The 18,768-nt window shown below is 42.9% G+C and overlaps 1 protein-coding gene across 1 annotated transcript; it reads left to right on the top strand.

Moving 5' to 3' along the window:
- Positions 1–879: 879 nt before the first annotated feature.
- Positions 880–15,481, top strand: GPR37 (G protein-coupled receptor 37). The gene is made up of 2 exons (XM_067564315.1): positions 880–3,025; positions 14,198–15,481. The coding sequence occupies exons 1-2, from the start codon at positions 1,931–1,933 to the stop codon at positions 15,014–15,016; spliced, it is 1,914 nt and encodes a 637-aa protein (XP_067420416.1). The 5' UTR covers positions 880–1,930; the 3' UTR covers positions 15,017–15,481.
- Positions 15,482–18,768: the final 3,287 nt, after the last annotated feature.

Genomic DNA, 18,768 nt, shown 5'->3' with positions numbered 1-18,768 from the left:
GGGAGAGTGCGGTGGGCCCACTGACCCAATCAGATACTCCCCAGCTGTTAGGGAAAGTATTGGGGGCCCTGCTACTGCTCATGCTGCCGTTTATTGGGATGTGGACCCTGTGCTGCTCCCCCAGCCTCCCTGGAAGGTGCGCCATTCCTGAGGAGCTTGCTGCCACCCATGCCAGTCTGGGAAGGGAGGCCCTAACTTGTCCAAGGGCTGCAGGTCCAACAGCCTTCCCTTGGGACACAAACACTCTAAGGGCAATGGAGCCAGAGGATGGGTGAGGGACCACAACAACAAAGGCAGCCATCCTTGCCCTTGGACGGCAGGACAGCTCCCCTCTCCAATGGGATGGAGATGGTAACACTGAATGGCAGAGCGCGGGGCTGGAGGATCACGGCAGGAACACGCGGAGGGGGGCAGTGGGGCAGCAGCAAGGAAGCGAGCCCCCGGGGCTGCGCTGTGTTTGCGCCTGCCAAGTGCGGGCAGCTCCCGCACGGATCTTAGCCAGGCTTACCTAGGATGGGGGGAGGGGGCAGGGGAGCAGCCTCTTGCCTTGGGAAGGATGGGGGGGGCGGGGAGCAGCCTCTTGCCCTGGGAAGGGGGGGACCGAGCTCCTGGGCACACACAGGCGCAGCGCGAGCGAGCAGCCCCGCCACCTCTCTCGGCCCCGCCACTGCCAGCCGGCGGCGGCTCCGACGCCCCGCTGCGGCCGCGGCTCGGATCTGGGGCAGCAGCCAGCAGGTCGCGGCGGGGAAGAGCCGCTGTGCCGGGGGCCCCCCGCTGGCGTGGCGCTTGCGCACTGCGGACCCCCTCCCTCCCTCCTCCAAGTGGAAGCCGCTACAAAGCGGGGAGCGAGGGCGGGCGGCGCGAGAGGGTGCAGTGAGGCGTGAGCCGCCAGGTGAAGCCGGCTCCGAACGGCTCGCGCCGGAGGGGAGGGAGCGAGGCGAGGCGCCACCCAGATCCACGCAGCGGTAGCTGAGCCGCCGCTCGCAGGCAGCCCGTCTCCTCTTCCTTCCCCCCCCCCCCCCCAACCCCGGCCATGCAACGCCGCGCTCCTAGCTCGCTTTTCCCCACCGCGCCGGCCGGCTGCTGCTGCCGACGCCGCTATCTTCCTGCCCGTCTTGCTGGGGAGAGGAGAAGCAGCGCGTGGCTAGCGGGGACTCCCGAGGCTGCTCCCCTCTGAACTTGCAACAGGCGCGAGGAGCGAGTTGGCTGCGGCTCATTTCGTGATCTAATTTCACCCAGCCGTGCCAGCCCTGATCCGACGCGATCGCTAATCCCGGCAAGAGTTTTGCAAAGCTCTTAAGCACCCGGGGCGGCAGGCAGCAACCTGTTTACTCCAAGGCGCCGGAGAAGAGGAGGAATTAGCGTTGCCGTTGTCGGGCGGGGGAGGAGGGGGTTGTATTTCGCGGAGATCTCCCCATGCAGTAGAGGCGAGCCGCCGGGATGAAGACAACGTCAAGAAGATGTAAATAGGCAGCGCAAGACCCGCGGCAACTGTTTCCATGAAGGCAACAGTCACTGGGAAGGGCGGAGCGCTGGATGGGGGGTTCCGCTCGGGTTTGCACTTGCGGCGCTAATTCGGGGACGTTGATGCAACTTCGCAAGGTTTGTCCCGACAGGCTGGCGGGGGACAACACCCCTCCTCGGCGTGTGGTTTATTTCCCCTTCGTTTGTTCCCTGGTCTCGCTCGCTCTCCCTTCGATATATGTGCTGCGGAAATGACTCGAACTTGGAAGGGGCAAGAGATCAACAGTGTCCATTATTGATACCCATCCTCCGCCTCCTCCCAGATTTCCCCGTGCAGCTGGAGCCGGGCTGTGTCTGTTTGTCAGCAGCAGCAGCAGCAGCGACATGTGTCTGAGTCCCAACACCACCAGCTTGGGCAGCAGCTGCTTGTAAAGGGAGAGCCGCGGAGTGCGAACCCCTCACCGCCATGCAGCCCCACCATGCGCTCTTCGCGTTCGCCTTGGTTTTGCAGGGGGCTCTGACGCCCTTCGCCCAGGTGGCCGGCCCCCAGGCACCGTTAGCCCGAGACGGCCTGGAGGGGCGAGCGGAGCGTGGGAGAGAAGGTGCTCACCGTCCAACCCGGCGCCAGGCAGCCCCTGGGCTGCTCCAGCAAGTGCTGCCCCCCCAACAGGAGAGCAGCCGGGCCGTCAGTGGATTCGGTTTAGCAAACCTTGCCCGAGGATCCTGGCGGAAAGCGCCTGCCAGCGGATCCGGAGCAACGGCACCCCATGCAGCGGGGGAAGAGGCTGCTCCGATGCATCGGGCGAGGGAGTTTGCTGCTGAAGCCGCCCTTCGCTTCGGCGTGAGGAGCAGCGGCTTTCCTGCCGCGGAGTCGGGCGGGCAGCCGGGTACCCCGTGGCAGGACCCTGGCGAAGGGCAGGTGAATACGGACCCTCACGTCGCCATGGGGACGGGAGGATGCTCTGCCCTCCAGGGGCTTGCAGCGCACGGGGAGGAAGGGAGAAGCCCTGCAAGGCGCAGCCCCAGGCGGCATGCCAGGAGCAAGAGGGGAGCCAGCGAGCTGCCGGGCAGGGGCAAGGGAGGAAAAACCAGGAGCCCTAAGAATAGCAACCTGGCAAAGCCTTTCAACGGCTCCGTGGGCAGCCCGGCACCTGCAGCCAGGGCCGATGGCGAGGAGCAGTATGCCCCTCAGTTGCTGCCTTTGAATGGCTCCTCCCGCGATGGGCTAGAGAGGGGCGCGGGACCCCGCAGCAACGGGACAAGCCGCCGGGCCCGGCTCAAGAACCCCTTCTACCCGCTGACCGAGGAGTCGTACGGCGCCTATGCGGTCATGTGCCTGTCGGTGGTGATCTTCGGCATCGGGATCATGGGCAACATGGCAGTGATGTGCATCGTGTGCCACAACTACTACATGAGGAGCATCTCCAACTCCCTGCTGGCCAACCTGGCCTTCTGGGACTTCCTCATCATCTTCTTCTGCCTGCCCCTGGTGATCTTCCAGGAGCTCACCAAAAAGTGGCTGCTGGCAGATTTCTCCTGCAAAATCGTTCCATACATCGAGGTAATTACAGCGGTTGGTAATATTAATAGCTTACATTTATACAGGGCTTTTCATCCCAAAGTACCTTACGGACTTACACTGTCTGGCAAACTTTTAGACACAGGGATCCTAACCCCATCCGCAGCAACCATGTCTGCAGAAAGAGGAGGCCTCTGGTAGCAAAGTGAGAAGAAAAGTATAGTTTGTGGGTCCATATTTTTCCCCCTAACTAGGACTGGCTGTGTATTACTGGTATGGTATGTTGACAGCTACTGACTAGAGTCATTGTCCATCGGGTGTGAAGAGGCAATATGCCCTGATTGGAACAGTCAGATCGCTAGTCTTCTGACATTAACTTTTCCATTTCAGTCATTTTTCCATCCACAATTTTTTAAAATTATATTAAGTGTGGATGTTGTGCACATTTGTTACAGCCAGATTCAGCTTATTTTACTGCCAAAAGTGCTTGCGCAAATGAAGAATTTATTTCCTTCCATTCCCTAAACTCTTTTTTTAAAGAATGGAAAATTAATTTATTTGCCCCACCCACAATTACATAAGAAACCAAGGAACATATTGGCAGGTTTACAGAGCTACTAATACTTGGATATTTCTCACACAGTTGTACAATCTGATAAAAGATATTGGTCTCACTCCCGCTGATTTTACTAAACTTTTATTGTGCTTCTTCGGGTCCTAAAGGGAACGAATCTTTTTAAAAATCAATTGTCTTTCTTGTAAAGCTGATCCTGGGGGGAGGGAGGTGCCGTTATAATCAAAGAACCATGAATATGATATATGCACGATTAACTTATCCTTCTCAATCCCACAATTATTTATTTGGTTTTTCTTAAAAAATGACCCTGGGTCCATTTAAATCCCAGCTTCTTGGCAACTGTTCAGACACTCTGACAACCAAGCTTTCAACCAGCTGGCTAGAGTCCTGCTACCGTTCAGGTTATCCACTTTATTTATTTACTGGAAGTAAAACACTGAAGCTTGTTGGTAGTATATAGCCCATAATTCTGGCAAGCTATGCTGTGTGCCTTTGACACTACATATAACATTATTCATTTACTAAAGGTATGGGGGAGGTGAGCAAAAAACAACTGTTGATCAGCTAGTCCCTAGCACGCAGGAAAATATTTTTCTTTTATTAATATTTATAGTGTCAATTTCTACAGCATTTAGGAACACTGAATAAAATATAAGTAAATAAATGGTGGTATATTTTAAATATTAGGTTAGGGTTAGCCACTAGGAGCTACTAAAATAGCTGTCATCACTTCTTTATATTAAGCACAGTTTAAGCACTGAGGGCTGTGCTTACATTTTGATTCATCAAATTTAAGTGGAGTTCAGCAGTTGACAGTTTCCATAGTATAGAAAACTTAGAATATACTTAATATTGCCTAATTTATGAACTAGAAAAAAATCAAGCAAATTTGTTATTCATAACCAAATATAATTTGTTGAGAATGGATGGCTAATAATGAAAATAATGATGGACTTTTAAAGTCACAAAATGCAATGTTATGGCCAATTTGCCAGTAACTAATACACTAAATGAATAAGTAGCATCCATTTCAATGAAATTAATATCTACTATATTTAAAATATTCCAAGACTTTCCTATCATATTATTTCATACTTTCTAATTTTCCTATGTGGCATTTTCATACAAAATAGGAAATACCTTCTGTTAGCATTGAAAGCTGATTCCTTTTAGATGTTGATGATTTAAAATGGCTTTTACATCCTGTATTATTTGACAATTACACAGGATCGCCACATCTTTCTTGAAAATTAATTGCTTGCATTATCAAAAAGTTTGGGCTTGCAAAAGATCTGCATACTTGATAAACTAGAGAAAGATTATAAGAAACTGTTTTAATGTAGCTGTTAATGATTTCAATAGGTAAGGGATAAATATAATTTTCCAGAAATCCATAAGGAGCAACTAGTTTTGTACACATTTAAACAATTAACTATATAGCATTTTAAGAGTGCTAATTTTTTTTTTGAAGTTAGCTTAGTTGTATGGTGGGGATTTTGAAAAGTGTTTCAGCGACTTAGGATGTGTGCTTCTATGTCACATATGTACTTTTGAAAATCCCACCTGTAGTTTCAAAGGTGCATAAAACTAGTTGCTCAGTTGAGAATGTCTGGTTCACCAGAGCAAGTTATGTAACTGTAACATGACTCAACCTTGCTCTGTACTGTATTTAAAAGTCTTAACTAACACAAATGAACTGTATTGAATATTCTTAGTTTAACAATTTATGGCTAATTGCTATCTATTAGTGCTGCCTAATGGATGTTAATTGTGCAGAAAATTTTTAACAAGCACATACAAGCAATTATAAAATTGTGTACACTTCTGTGAAAATAGATTCATTTCAAGATTTTTTTTTCTGTCTGAGTTTCCAGCAGTGTGTCTAAAAGGTTGGCCGTCTTAATAGCATCTAATTTAAAGTGAACTTTCCACATTTAATAAAGATCTCTTGTGGCAAACCATAAGCAAGCATGCATTTCTGCACCGCAAATCTGCCACATTTGGGTCACTTGTAGCTGTCTTCTGAACTACATTACTGATAAATTCATCAATAGAATATTGAACACCGTCTGGAGAAATAAACTGGACTGAATAATAAAGGCTCCAATACACATGCCTAAGGAGAGGCAAGAGAGCCTCTGAGAATCACAGCTTGGGAGGATGCAGAAGCTAGGATGCAGAAGGATCCAGAAGCTAGAATGCAGGATGCATGCAGGAAGCTAGGATGCAGAGGATGCAGAAACATGCCACTTTGTACCCTTCCACTCAGCACCTCTGAAGATCTTGTCACTTTTATTTACATGTCTAAATATGGATTTAAGAGCCCAACTTTCAGCATCCAGGTTTTCAGGTTTGAAAATTTTGGCTTGAGTAATGTAATTTTTTTTAGGAGCAGCACACAGGTCAGAGCCAGAAGGTGTGGGGGGTCAAGCAGCTATAAAGGCAATTGGCCTTGGTAGATCCTCCCCTTGTGGGTATTGGGATCCTCAGTCTTGTCATGCTGGGGTGAACCTCACCTCTATAAGAGAAGAATTAGCAGAAAACTCAGAGAGTGAAAAAAGATGATCTTTCCATTCCCCTCCATACAGTGGAACATTATACACTCGGTGGTTTGGTTTTTGTTTATATCATAATTAGGCTTTAATAGAAAAAGGTATGGTGACCAGCAATGTTAATGATACTAGCACTTCTTCTTAAAAGTGTTTCACAAACATTAATTAAATACAAGTCACAGCGCTGCTGTGAAGTGGGATTTTTATAGTTGGAAAATTGGAAGCAGACAGGTTAAGTAACTTGTTTAAGGCCACAGTTACTTGCTTAAGGAGACAGAGGGGTTGTGTCAACCACAGTTAGAAGCTGCCTCCAACTTCTAGTATTTTACTCAGACTTTAATGGGAACCTCTCTCTAGTTGTGTGTGTCCTGCTGGTAGAGGTTAGGACAGAAATGCGGCTGGTTTGATTAAGGTAGTTGAAAATAGATATAACATTCTTTAGAATAGAATGAAAAAGTTTACATATTGAGGGACTAAATTTCTCAGGGATTGAGAAAGGCTGTAGAACATATCGCCCTTAGGGTGCTGATTTGAATCCAGCTCTGGCTGGTAGTGAATAAAAGTCAATGTCTTCTTTCTGATGCCTTGTTCATTGACCTGTATGTCATGAATTTGTGGCATTAGTCCAGTTTCTGGTGAGCAACTTGCAGCTCACTAAAGCCACCACAATTATCATTCTTAGTGGCAAGTGTAAGGATTGATTTGGCCTGGAAAACTAACTACTCCCCACCTCCTTCCCCCAGAGTTGGTCTCTTCATGGCAAATTTGAGGCACGTTTATGGGAAAGTTGGCCATTCTCTACCTGCTTCAAGGCTGTTGATGCAACCCCTTTTGATACATTCTGCATTAATAAAACAAATACATTAAATATTTTGAGCTTTCCAGGGCAAGGACTTGTAAAAGGCATAACATCTTCTGCATTTAACAAAGAAACATAATTTTTAAAGTAAGATTTTAATAAATTGCTACCCTTTTATTTTATAGCTGCACAATGACAGCAGCCACTAGCACTGCTGTATTTGGTGTACTGTCAGTGTTTCTTTCCTCTACAGGCCTCCGTCTTCAGGGGGTTTATAAACTGTCCATAAAAATTTGCTTTTGGCTTTAACTTTGCATGCAGTATTTCAGCATGGAAATTCATTTGTGTCAGACTGGGTTTTGGGTCAGCAATATTTGTTACACAAGTGTGGAAAGAAATGGCAGCTTTGTCATGGCACCACTGAATGTTGTCTTGGCATTGGGCTGTCCTCTCTTTTCTACACATAAACTGAGTGGTTTGTGACAAAGTTGCTCCTGTTAAGTAGGAAGGGGATTGTTTAACAATAGTGTCATGGTGCTAGTGCTAAGAATCAGGGCATGAGCACCTCGTATAGAATGGTGTAGAATCTGATCCTCATTTAAGAAAGCTGCTGTTTCCATTATTAAAAGTGTAAGTTTTGTTTACTTATGTTTATTGCTAGATTGCAAAGAAGAAAGTGAACCAAAAATGGAATCTATTAAAAATTAACAAAAGTAATAATTTTTTTTTTTAAAGAAACAATTAAAACCATTTAGTCTGAAAGGGCATCAGATTCCTCACTGCTCTTGATGAAGTGTTGGTGCACTAGTGACTGGTCCCAGTGTCATGACACTAGGGTTAACTATCCCTTCCAGCATAATTCAAGAACAGTCATCTGAAATCAGCACAGAATACCAGCACCACCAGGACATATGAAAGGATAGCAAATGCAGAGCACGCGTGCCAGGTAGCACCATGATACTAATGCACTGCGTTACAACCACAGAGGAGCAGCCACATTACATACATCTATGGAACATGTCCATGATACCAACTTTCATGATTATCACAGGGTTTTTCTGATCCTGAACTTGACATGCCACTTCCTTTAACATATCAATGCTGATTGCTAATATCAGATGAGTATTGTGTTTCTAGTCAATCCTAGCCATGGAATTATTTCAATTTGGACCACATACAGTGGTGCTCTTTTGCATATCTTAAAACATAAAGCAGAGAAAAATGTTAAGTATCATTTTATCATATGAGGAATAGAGATTTATATTTTTTTTCTGTATTTTTGTTGTTTCATTGTGACTGCTATAATTCTTTTTTCTTCATTCAACACAATCATTTAATAATGAACAAATATGCCATTTATCTTAGGTAACCTACTATTCTGCAGTATTCAGAGTATAAGGAAGTACAGTAGAAGAACGTATTCCAGATACTGAGCTAACTGTATTTGTTTTTTTTAGGCAAAAATGACAAGTATTTAGGGCTCACCATGGTGTGTTGCATTAAAATACCTTAAGTATGTGGAGTTGGTGTTCATATACAGCAGTCAAAATAAGAGACCAGACTGTAAATTCTTGGAAAAAAACTCCATAGTTTCTTTATAGATATAACAGGAATGGGCAGGGAGGGGCTAAAGGGGCCTCATTCTGGGTACAGAATCAGTTCATCCAGTGGTTCTCAATATTTTCTGTACAGTGAGCCCATGTCACAACAGAAAAAAGTTTCAGGATCCCCTTCCTATGTAGCCATAAAGAAAGGTCATGCCCACAGGTTGTGATCTCATGACCTAATCTACATTTTTATTTTGTTTTCTTCAACTTTACAAATTCCCAGATAGATCTTTAGAATTCTTCCTTAATCCTGTCTCTGCCAGTTTTACTTCTGTTGCCTTTCCCCCACTCCAATTAATCTGCACTGCTCCCATGATCAGCTGAGGATTCCACCTCCAGAGTTCTGTAGGCGAGGATTGAATGCTGTGGGAGGGCGGCCAGAAATCGAAGTAGGACAGACTGATGAAAGCTTTGGAACATTCAGTTAATTGTTGAAATGAATGAAAGGGGACTGGTAGAGTAGGACAGAAGGGCAGAAGAGAACGGATGTAATTAAGGTGGTTTACTCATCCAATGAATGTTTTCATGAATTTAGTGTAATTGTTCAGTGACTCAAAGTCCTCCAAATGGGCTTTGACACAATCAGCTAATGGTTAGGAAGTTAATGATCCAAGGGGTTATGCCGATGCTGAAGGACTACCCTGGTGCCCAATTCAATCCTGTTTCGATCTACATCTTACATGTATGCAATATATTATAAATATTTTTTCAAGGAACAACTACATTAAAAATAACTCATTGAAGGATTTTCATGATAAAGTATTTTCTGGGTGCGTTTTGTTGTTGAGGAGGGGAAATTCATGATTTTTTCCTCTTCCCTAATTAAGGTTTTACTGAACAAGACAGTTGGGGGAGTTTATTTTCCCCTTAGCAGATCAGATTTGTTTTCATTCAGTTGGAAATGTGGAACTTTCAGTTCTGATCTAATAAGAGAAACATAGGTTTTGCCTGCTGGTGTTTTATAAATGTCTTACAGACTGAAGAAAAAGCCCTGTGAGGTAAGAGATCCATGTGGAACTAAATGAGAAGACTAAGGGCTTTTCTTTACTACCGTGCTAACTTGGCATTGCTGCCATCAATGCAGCAACATCGATTTAGTGGGTCTGGTGAAGACTTGCTCAGTTGATGGGAGAGCGCTCTCCCATCGACATCTGTAATCCACCTAAATGAGGGGCAGAAGCTATGTCGATGGGAGACCGTCTCCTGTAGTGTGGACACCACAGCTAGTCGACCTAAGGTACATCGACTTAAGTTACATTACTTTTGTAACATAACATACCTTAGATCTACATAGCGTGATAGTGAAGACAAGCCCTAAGTGAGGAAAGTCTGGCTAATTTAAAAGTGTAAATTAATCCTATAAAATCAAAGGCATAGTGGGGCTGATTCACCACTGAGTTGCTCCAGTTTTAAATTTGAACCACTCAGTGGAAATTAGAATAAAGCGGTGATGAATTAGGTTTTTGGAGTAAAGACTGAAACACTGGGCCAGATTCTCAGCTGGAGTAAATCAGTGTAGCTTCATGAAAGCCAATGGAGCAACACAGATTTATACCATTTGAGGATCTGGCCCTCTGTTCTTAGCCCACTATGTTGTACTTCTTGATTGGAGATCCGTTTAGAGTGAGTTATCTGAGTTCTGCAATTATTTAGGCATAACACCATGGGTTAAAGTTAGAGCTTCATTCATAGCTACCCATTTCTCTGGTTTTGTCGGTTTAACTTATTCATAGCACTACTGTAACATATTTTTGAAGCTTAATATGCAGTTTGTTAATATGGAGGTCCGAGGCATGCACATACAGTAAAACTGTTTATAACAAAGTAGATCGAATGCCTTGGGGCCGAATTCTCTCACACACAGGCTGTGATCAACGCCCATTGATGTCAGTGGGCATTACTCATATCCAGCAGGGGGAACAATCAGACCCCAGATTTGTTACAGTGCCTGGAAGCAAGGGAGTTAGAGTGAATCCCTATTCATATCTATTCTGGAAGAGCTGGAAAGGATTTAGATTAGAGTGTTCCACTGCATATTGCTTCCCCCCCTCTCCCATGGAATCATTATATTCATTAATCTGTGCAAGATAGGAAACTACTTGTCTGGCATGGGTTAGACAAATGCTAGCATTATTTAGCATGTTTCATCAGTAAATCAAATAGTTGCATTTTCAAAGCTGACTTCTCCTGTTCCTACTTGTTTCCTCTTGCCCTGTTTCACTGTCTTAAACTTCTAAGTCATCAGTAAGTTAATATGACAGGTTACATTTGTTCGTGGTAGACATGACTCCTTTTGTTAGTCCAGCTCTAACAACTGTGGCATCTAATGCTTTAGCCATGACAAAACACTGAAGAGAGGTTCTTTGAGACCACTAAAAGGAGGTTCTTGTGTTACTCGATTAGAATAGACATTTAAAAAAGGCAGCGTTTCTTTCCCTGTACTGGTTTTTGCAGATCCCTCACCATTTTAAGACTCAGGAGCATTCCCTTCTCTGCTTATGTAGACTTTGGCAGGAGGCTAAGAGCTGTTTATTAACCCATTTGATATTATGTTGGAAGATAAGGTGGTTAAAGGTGTTGATGTCACTGTGGGAGGCTCATAGAATACACAACACATCTAAATGTTTCAGAGACAAAAATCAGAAGTAGTAACTTTGCCAATCTGACTTCTCAACCCTGATGTATGAAAACTCTTTTTATTAGTTCATTTAGTCATTGCTCCTTTTTAATGCTCACTAAAGGTTTTCCTATCACTCTGATTTTTCTTTAGTTATTTTTGTTTTTTTTACCAGTGTTACCAAGCTTTCTTTGAGCCTTGTCAGACAGTTTAATTCTCTAAATTAATAAATTCCCCAATTAAAAATGTTTACAGTGCTGCTTTGTCATCCTTAATTATTCCTCCCATTGCAGGTTAATTAATAAGAGATTGCATTTTACTCATTCCCTCTCTCAGGAAGCTGCCTCAAAGAATTACCCAACTAAGGCAATGCCTAACAGTTTTAATCCCAAGCGCCTAATATTTTGCAGTGATATTGAATTTTAGCAATCAGATATGGCCATTAAATGCTGAAGGCCAGCATGAATGATACATTTATTTAATTGTGTATAATTGCACTATCTATCTTTGCAGAACTTTTTATGGAATATACATAAACAAGAATATTTCAAAATTATGATGGAAATCAGAATGCATTTTGAAATGTACCATTATAGAATCTTAATTCTCTCACTGTACATTGAATTTGGGTAAGGAAAAATTACAGACAGCTGCCCAATATCGCCATAATTTTTACCAGTTAATAACAGACATGTGGCTAATCCATTATAAAAGTAAGCGCTCTTCTAAATGAACAGAAAATCGTTTAACAATTCCTCTCATTCCTTCACTGCTCTTTCGCACCAGCACATTTTAGGCACAGTAGCAATTTATGAAACCATGAGAGTAAATGAGTTAGAGTGCACCACAACAAAAATCAAGGATTTAATCTTTCTCCAACTGAAGTGACCAGGAGTTTTGCTTTTGAATTTGAATTGAAGTTGAATTTATTGGAAGCTGGATTGGGCCAAAAATTTATGTGGTCTTCTCACAAATAGGTTTTTAGAAAATGAAATATAAACCGTATAAAATGATAGGGAATTATCTTTTGTGCCAGTACAAGATCCTTACTTACAAATGGAATGACACATATTAGTGCTAGACACAATGTGGTGGGTCATTCTGTCCATTGATCTGGTAATGCAACTTTGTTCCTAACAATGTGTTATTGAAAGCTTTGTCTAGTCCAGTTATAAATTGCTTAAACAGTGGGGCATCTACTACTTTTTCTTGACCTGTATCCTACAGAGCAATAAGCTGTGCTACTAAGAGATGATATTCAGCCTACATTTTCCTGTGATCTAATTGTAATATTCAAGATAAAGGATGAAATACTGGCGCCACTGCAATCCAAGTGAGTTTTGCCATTGATTTCAGCAGGGCCAGGATTTCATCTTAAATCTCTTTGGGTCAGATTTTCAGAGATATTTACATGCCTAAATATGTAACTAAGCATCTAGGGTGGGATTCAAAGGGGGATTTAGACTGAATATTTTAAGTGCCCTGCCACCAAGTGGCATTCACAACCCCAAGTTAGGCATCGAGGCTCCCCCTAAAGTGCATTGGGCGCCTTTAAAAGGGATTAACAGAAGCCAGCATACTCAGCCGAGAGCTGCCTAGACTCATCAGTAGGAAAGATGGAGCACCTCTCCCTCATAGAGAGAGTTAGGTGCCTAAGCCAGGGGTGGAGAGAGGCTCCTCTCTCTGTTGAAGATTCACAGCCATGAACTTTCTAGGTGCCTAAGCCAGGTCAGTTATTTCTCAAGAAAAAGCTGGTGATGGTGCTACTACTGTCCCCTGCTACTCTTATATCTAATTGCCCTGTGGTTCAAGCACTCATCCAGGCTGTGAGAGACTGAGGTTCAAATCCCATCTTTGCCTGCTTTAAGTAAGTACATGCTGTTGGTTCAAATAATTCAGAGGTCATTGGAGCAGGGTCTTGGGTCTCCCATATCCCAGAGGAGCGCCCTAATCACTAGACCATACAGTCAGCCTCATTTTTTTTTTCTTCTGGCTCAGTGAATGTTTAATTATTTACCCAAAGTGGAATGGCTTCATTAGAAGAGATTGAGAGACACCCCTGGCCCCGAATATTCCATGGTCCCTGCTCTACCTCAGGTAGAGAGGGGAAGTGAACTGGGGTCTCCAGCGTGAGTGCCTGAGCCATTGATCCAAAGGTTGGAATGGGCGGGGGGCGCACTGCTGCCTTCTCCTCTGACAGTGGTGTTTTGTATATGGCTTGATCTGTTGGGTGGCCTCTGAGAAAACCTTCTGGACAAAGCTCCACAGGCAGGACAACACCTAGTTTGAGGATCCCCCACGCTGTGAGCTGGATGGAAGCACCATGCACTTGCAGCAATCAGCAGTAGATGAGTGGGGCGTTTGAGGATCAAAATTTTAGAATTAGGTGCCTAAAAATGGCAGATAGGTGCCTGAATCCCTTTGTGGACCTGGCCCCTAGGGACTTTAGGTGCCTACAGTGTTAGGAGGCAGCCGAGCCAGGGTTTTGTGAATACTAGTGGCACTCAAAAGGGCAGTTAGGGGCCTAAATCAGCCTCGTGAATCCCACCCCCAGTGAGATATGTCAGATGTGCCAAAACACATTAGGTGCCTAAATCTCATTGATTTCAAAGGAGTTAGGTTCCTCCCCTGCTTTTGAAAATTCCACTAGGCATCTAGGTGCATCTTTGGGCTCCTAAATACCATTGAAAATCTGGCCTATTGACTGCAACAGTGTAAATTCAGAAAGGACAGAATGTCTTTCCAGGTAAACATAGCATAGCACATTAAATTATGGCTCTTGCATTTTAATGGTCTTAGTGTTTTTAAATAGCACTCATTTTATCTGAATTGGAATGAAGTGAATTGAAACTATCTCCACCTGATATATGAGAAGAAGGATTTTTAAACAGGGAAAATACTCAACTAAACAGACATTTTATTAATGAATTTTATTGAGATGGTGCTGTATACAAGATAATACGTAAACATCTTGGGATCTAACCTGTACTCATCTCCTTTATTTTTAAAATATATTTCAGACAGCATCCATGTTAAAACGTGTTCACTTTTCTCCCATACAGGTAGCTTCTCTTGGTGTCACTACATTCACACTATGCGCCCTCTGCATAGACCGATTTCGTGCTGCCACTAATGTACAGATGTATTATGAGATGATTGAAAACTGCACCTCAACAACTGCCAAACTGGCTGTTATATGGGTTGGTGCTCTGCTGTTGGCACTTCCAGAAGTCGTTCTACGTCAATTGACAAAGGAAGACTCTGCGTTTAGTGGCAGCCCACCTGGGGAACGGTGTGTGGTAAAGATCTCTACTGAATTACCTGATACCATTTATGTATTAGCTCTCACATATGATGGTGCTAGACTCTGGTGGTACTTTGGCTGCTACTTTTGTTTGCCTACTCTTTTCACAATTACCTGTTCTCTAGTAACAGCAAGGAAAATCAGACAAGCAGAGAAGGCTTGCACAAGAGGGAACAAGCGACAAATTCAGCTGGAAAGTCAGATGAATTGCACGGTGGTGGCTTTGACCATTTTATATGGGTTTTGCATCATCCCTGAAAACATCTGCAACATTGTGACTGCCTACATGTCTACAGGGGTCTCTCGGCAGACTATGGATCTCCTTCATCTCATTAGCCAGTTCCTTTTGTTCTTTAAGTCCTGTGTGACCCCAGTCCTTCTTTTCTGTCTTTGCAAACCATTCAGTCGGGCCTTTATGGAATGTTGTTGTTGTTGCTGTGATGAATGCATCCAGAAATCTTCAACAGTAACAAGTGATGACAATGACAATGAATACACCACAGAGCTTGAACTCTCCCCTTTCAGTACCATCCGTCGTGAAATGTCCACCTTTGCTTCTGTTGGGACTCACTGCTAATCGACTCTGGCTTTATTTCCAGTACCCCTATTTTTTTTAAACTTCATATTTTTCTTGTTGAAACAAAATGCAAGAAAAAAAATGTTGCTTATAAGAACTATTATGCATAGTAACAGTTGTGCTTGGGAAAATAATTTCTGTTTAGTTATTAAAATAAGAGACAGAGCCAACATGGAGTTTTAAATCATTATATTTGAGATGGTGCTAGTATTTTATTGTTTGAGGTGGGGGGGAACCACGTTAACCAACTTGATTTAATTTCTTGCTAGTTTTTTGATAATCACTGTAAATTGATTACATAGACATTGTGGGGTTGTTTTTTTTGCAAGATGTTTAATGTAAAAGATGTGATGGAAAGTATTTGAAGCTAATTTTAATCCAATTTACTGTACAATATTGTGAGATGATTTGGAATTTGGTAAATTTACAAGGTAGCATAATAATAAATAAGATTTTATGCTTCAATTTCATTGTCAATCAGTATTTAACAAAGACACCCAGAAATATTATTAAATTGCCTTAATAAGGATAAAAATCTTTGCTTTACATAGCAAAATTTAAATTGACCCTAGTTAATTTACTATTCATGTAACTTACCCTTGGAGACAGTAATTACCATGTTTAGAGAAGATGCTTATAATGGAATTGGCTTTACATGAGTGTTTTTTAAATGTGCATTATGAAGGTTCAATGTGCTACATTTAAGATTTCCTTTTTTAATTTATAGTTATACAGTCAGTGCCTAAGTTACTTTGTTCTATTTGAGAAGTAAGATTTGCTTTCACCTTGAACTGTATTATGTATGCTTCATTGGCAGAGTTTCCTTTTACTTCTTTTCTGCACTAAGGACATGCCCTCAGTCTGCATGTGTAACTCCCACTGGCATCCACGAGGGTCCAACTGCAGAGCCAGGGTACTATTTGCCATAGGTTTGGTGACAAGGAACGTGAGGGACTGAAAGATGTGGAGAGTGAATTCCTTTTTTTTTAAACGTCAATGCACTTTCAGACACACATGGCTTGATCCAAAGCCCATTGAAGTCAATGTAAATACTCCTGGTGATTTCAATGGGTGTATGATCAGGCCCACGGTCCCTAAACATTCTGGGATATGCAGCATGAATGTTAGAAGTGGATACACTGTAAACAAATCATGACTATTAACTATGTACATTTCACGGAGGCCACAATCCTCTGCAGGCTCACACTTCACAACATCTTTTGAGAATCATGTTGTGTTTGGCTGATAGTTTCTTTCTGTCTACAGACCTGTGAAACTAGGTGATTGAATTTATTATTTAAACCATTGTTTGCTCAAGTGATAAAATGAGCATATGTTTTTCCTCTGAAACAAATTGTGGGTATACCTAATATAGTTCACCTTCTACATGCTCTTTAAATGTCTTGGCAAAATTGATGTGACTTCTGAAAAGGGATATATATTTTCCTTTATGTGGAGTATGCTAGATTTTACACATTTACCTTGTAAATCTGTGTGGGGAAAATAATTCCTCATTACTCTCACTTAAACATATACCAAATTAAACAGAAAAGGTAGTTAGTCTGTGTATGTGTCCACTCTATTCCTTGTATCTCTGAGTTAAAATTGGACAACCTTTATTGCATTAGGCCCTGATTAAGCAAGCTATTTAAGCATGGGCCTAACTTTAAGCATGTGAATAATCCCATTGACTGTAGGTAGGCACATGCTTAAATACTTGCTGAATCAGGACCTACATTCTGAAGCCGTTTTGTAGTGTGGTCAACCACTTCTATAGACAAGAGGTCTTTTTGTAGATATTTCCCATCCCAATTCCCTTTTTATACGCTTTATGGAAGCTAGAGTACTTGGTTACATGAAATAAAGCATGGACGCTATTAAGCAGACAAGATGAAAATAAACTCTAATGTGATGGTGGCAGCTGCTTGGTTACATATCCCCACTCCCACATTTTGTTTGTACTGTCTCTTTCTTCTCCTTAGGTGCAGGAGTCTACATTCACCCCACACATTTGTTCTAAACTATCACTTTGCAGTCTGAATGTTTCTGTTTGCTACCCACTCTCATTTCGGTGTAGACCGTAGTTAAATGTACCCCAAAAAGATATCTGAAAAAGAGACTGGGAGCAATAGCACAGGATGCAGAAAGATGCTAGATATTTTAAGTGTAGTTGCTCAAAAAATCACCTGGAAACTTTTATCACTAAATTTGTATAATTTGGGTGCAATACTGTATTAGGACAGCACACAGCTGCAATTCCCAGGGGCAGATGAGGGCAGATTGTGCCTTCATTTCTCCTCTAGCTTTGCAGCCGGCAGTGGGAGTGTATAAAACTTGCACCAGGAACCACCATTTCCCCTCTGGAAGTGAAAGGCTATATATCCCATAGCCGATCCCCAGAGCTAGCCAGTACCCTTCCCCATGGACACATTTCTAAAACACATATGCATCAATTCTTCCAGAAATATTATAACATAAATTTAAAAAAAATCAAAATTTTGACAAGAGAAGACAAATGAGTCGGTGGGATTTGAAAAGCAATAGCAATTGCTTGGCTAAAATACCACTTACCTCTTTGAAAATGTACAGTGATGCCTCTGGCTTCAGGCAGAAGGGCTTCATTGTATACGGTTTAATTTTGCTTTTTCTGCTGTTGAAAAGAGCATTCTTTAAGGTTGTTTCCAGCTAAGGTCTTGGCCCTAAATAGTTGTTGGACACTGCTGCGGCCCTTTTATTCTCATTCACAGTCTAAATTGATTGAACTTGTTCCACATTAACAGGTTTGCATTGTTCAAGAGGCATAATATAGTGATTGTGACAGAAGTGTGGCTTGTTAGTGCATGTAGGTGTCAAATGGTAAATGAGTCCTTTTGTTTGCTGTAAAGAATGGGCACTGTATTTTTTCCCATCCTAATTCCAGGATTACTCTTCAGAAATAGCTTTCATTTTCTTACGGTTTTTTGTTTTCTTCTTTTGCTTTTCACTTGTTTTCACTCACCAACATTTCCTTGAATTTTTATTTTCAGTATTTCTAGATATAGTCACTCCTGCATATTTTGCATATTCCTTGGGCAAAAGCATGCGATAGCTCCCAGGATTGCTCTGAGGACACACAAACTTTCACATCATGGGCTTGATTCTCCATTCCATTAAACCACCTTTACAGCCCTTCAATTCCATGAAAAATGCAGAAGACAATAGTGTGAGACTGGCATAAAAGAGGTTCACTGGCATGCAGGATCAGGCTCTGAGAGGCCAAATCCTTTCACCTTTGTTTGGGAAAAATCTTAGGGTATGTTTACACTGCAGTCAACACCCGCAGCTGCCCCATGTCAGCTGACTCAGTCTCATAGGGTTCTGTGTATGGGGCTGTTTAGCTGCGGGGTAGATGTTTGGGCTCCAGCTGTTCTAGCCAACCCTGTTCCTCACAAACAGGCGTGTTCACTTAATGCCATCCATTGTTAGCATGTTATTTTTATTATAAAGGATCCTGGGGGCCCTAACCAGGGCAGGGCCATATTGTGCTAGGTACTGTTCAGCTAAATAGTAAAAAAAACAGACCATATCCCAATGAGTTTACAGTCTATGGGTATGTCTACACTGCAGTTAGACACCCGAGCTGACTTGGGCTTGTGGGGATCGGGCTAAGGGGCTGTTTAATTGCAGTGTAGCTTTTCTGGCTCAGGCTGCAGCCAACAGCCTGTGCTCTGGGACCTTCCCATCTCATGCGTCCTAAAAGTCCAGGCTCCAGT

The sequence above is a fragment of the Emydura macquarii genome, unplaced genomic scaffold (genome assembly GCF_026122565.2).
Source record: "Emydura macquarii macquarii isolate MOO-44397 ecotype Brisbane River unplaced genomic scaffold, CSIRO-AGI_Emac_v2 contig_2636, whole genome shotgun sequence".
NCBI classification, from domain to species: Eukaryota; Metazoa; Chordata; order Testudines; family Chelidae; genus Emydura; species Emydura macquarii.
The sequence above is the reverse complement of the archived record's forward strand: the minus strand, read 5'-3'. Positions and strand labels throughout refer to the sequence as shown.

Coding starts and splice junctions, on each gene's coding strand:
- GPR37 (XM_067564315.1), top strand. CDS start 1,931: ATGCAGCCCCACCATGCGCTCTTCGCGTTCGCCTTGGTTTTGCAGGGG. Junction 3,026..14,197: donor AAATCGTTCCATACATCGAG/GTAATTACAGCG, acceptor TCTCCCATACAG/GTAGCTTCTCTTGGTGTCAC.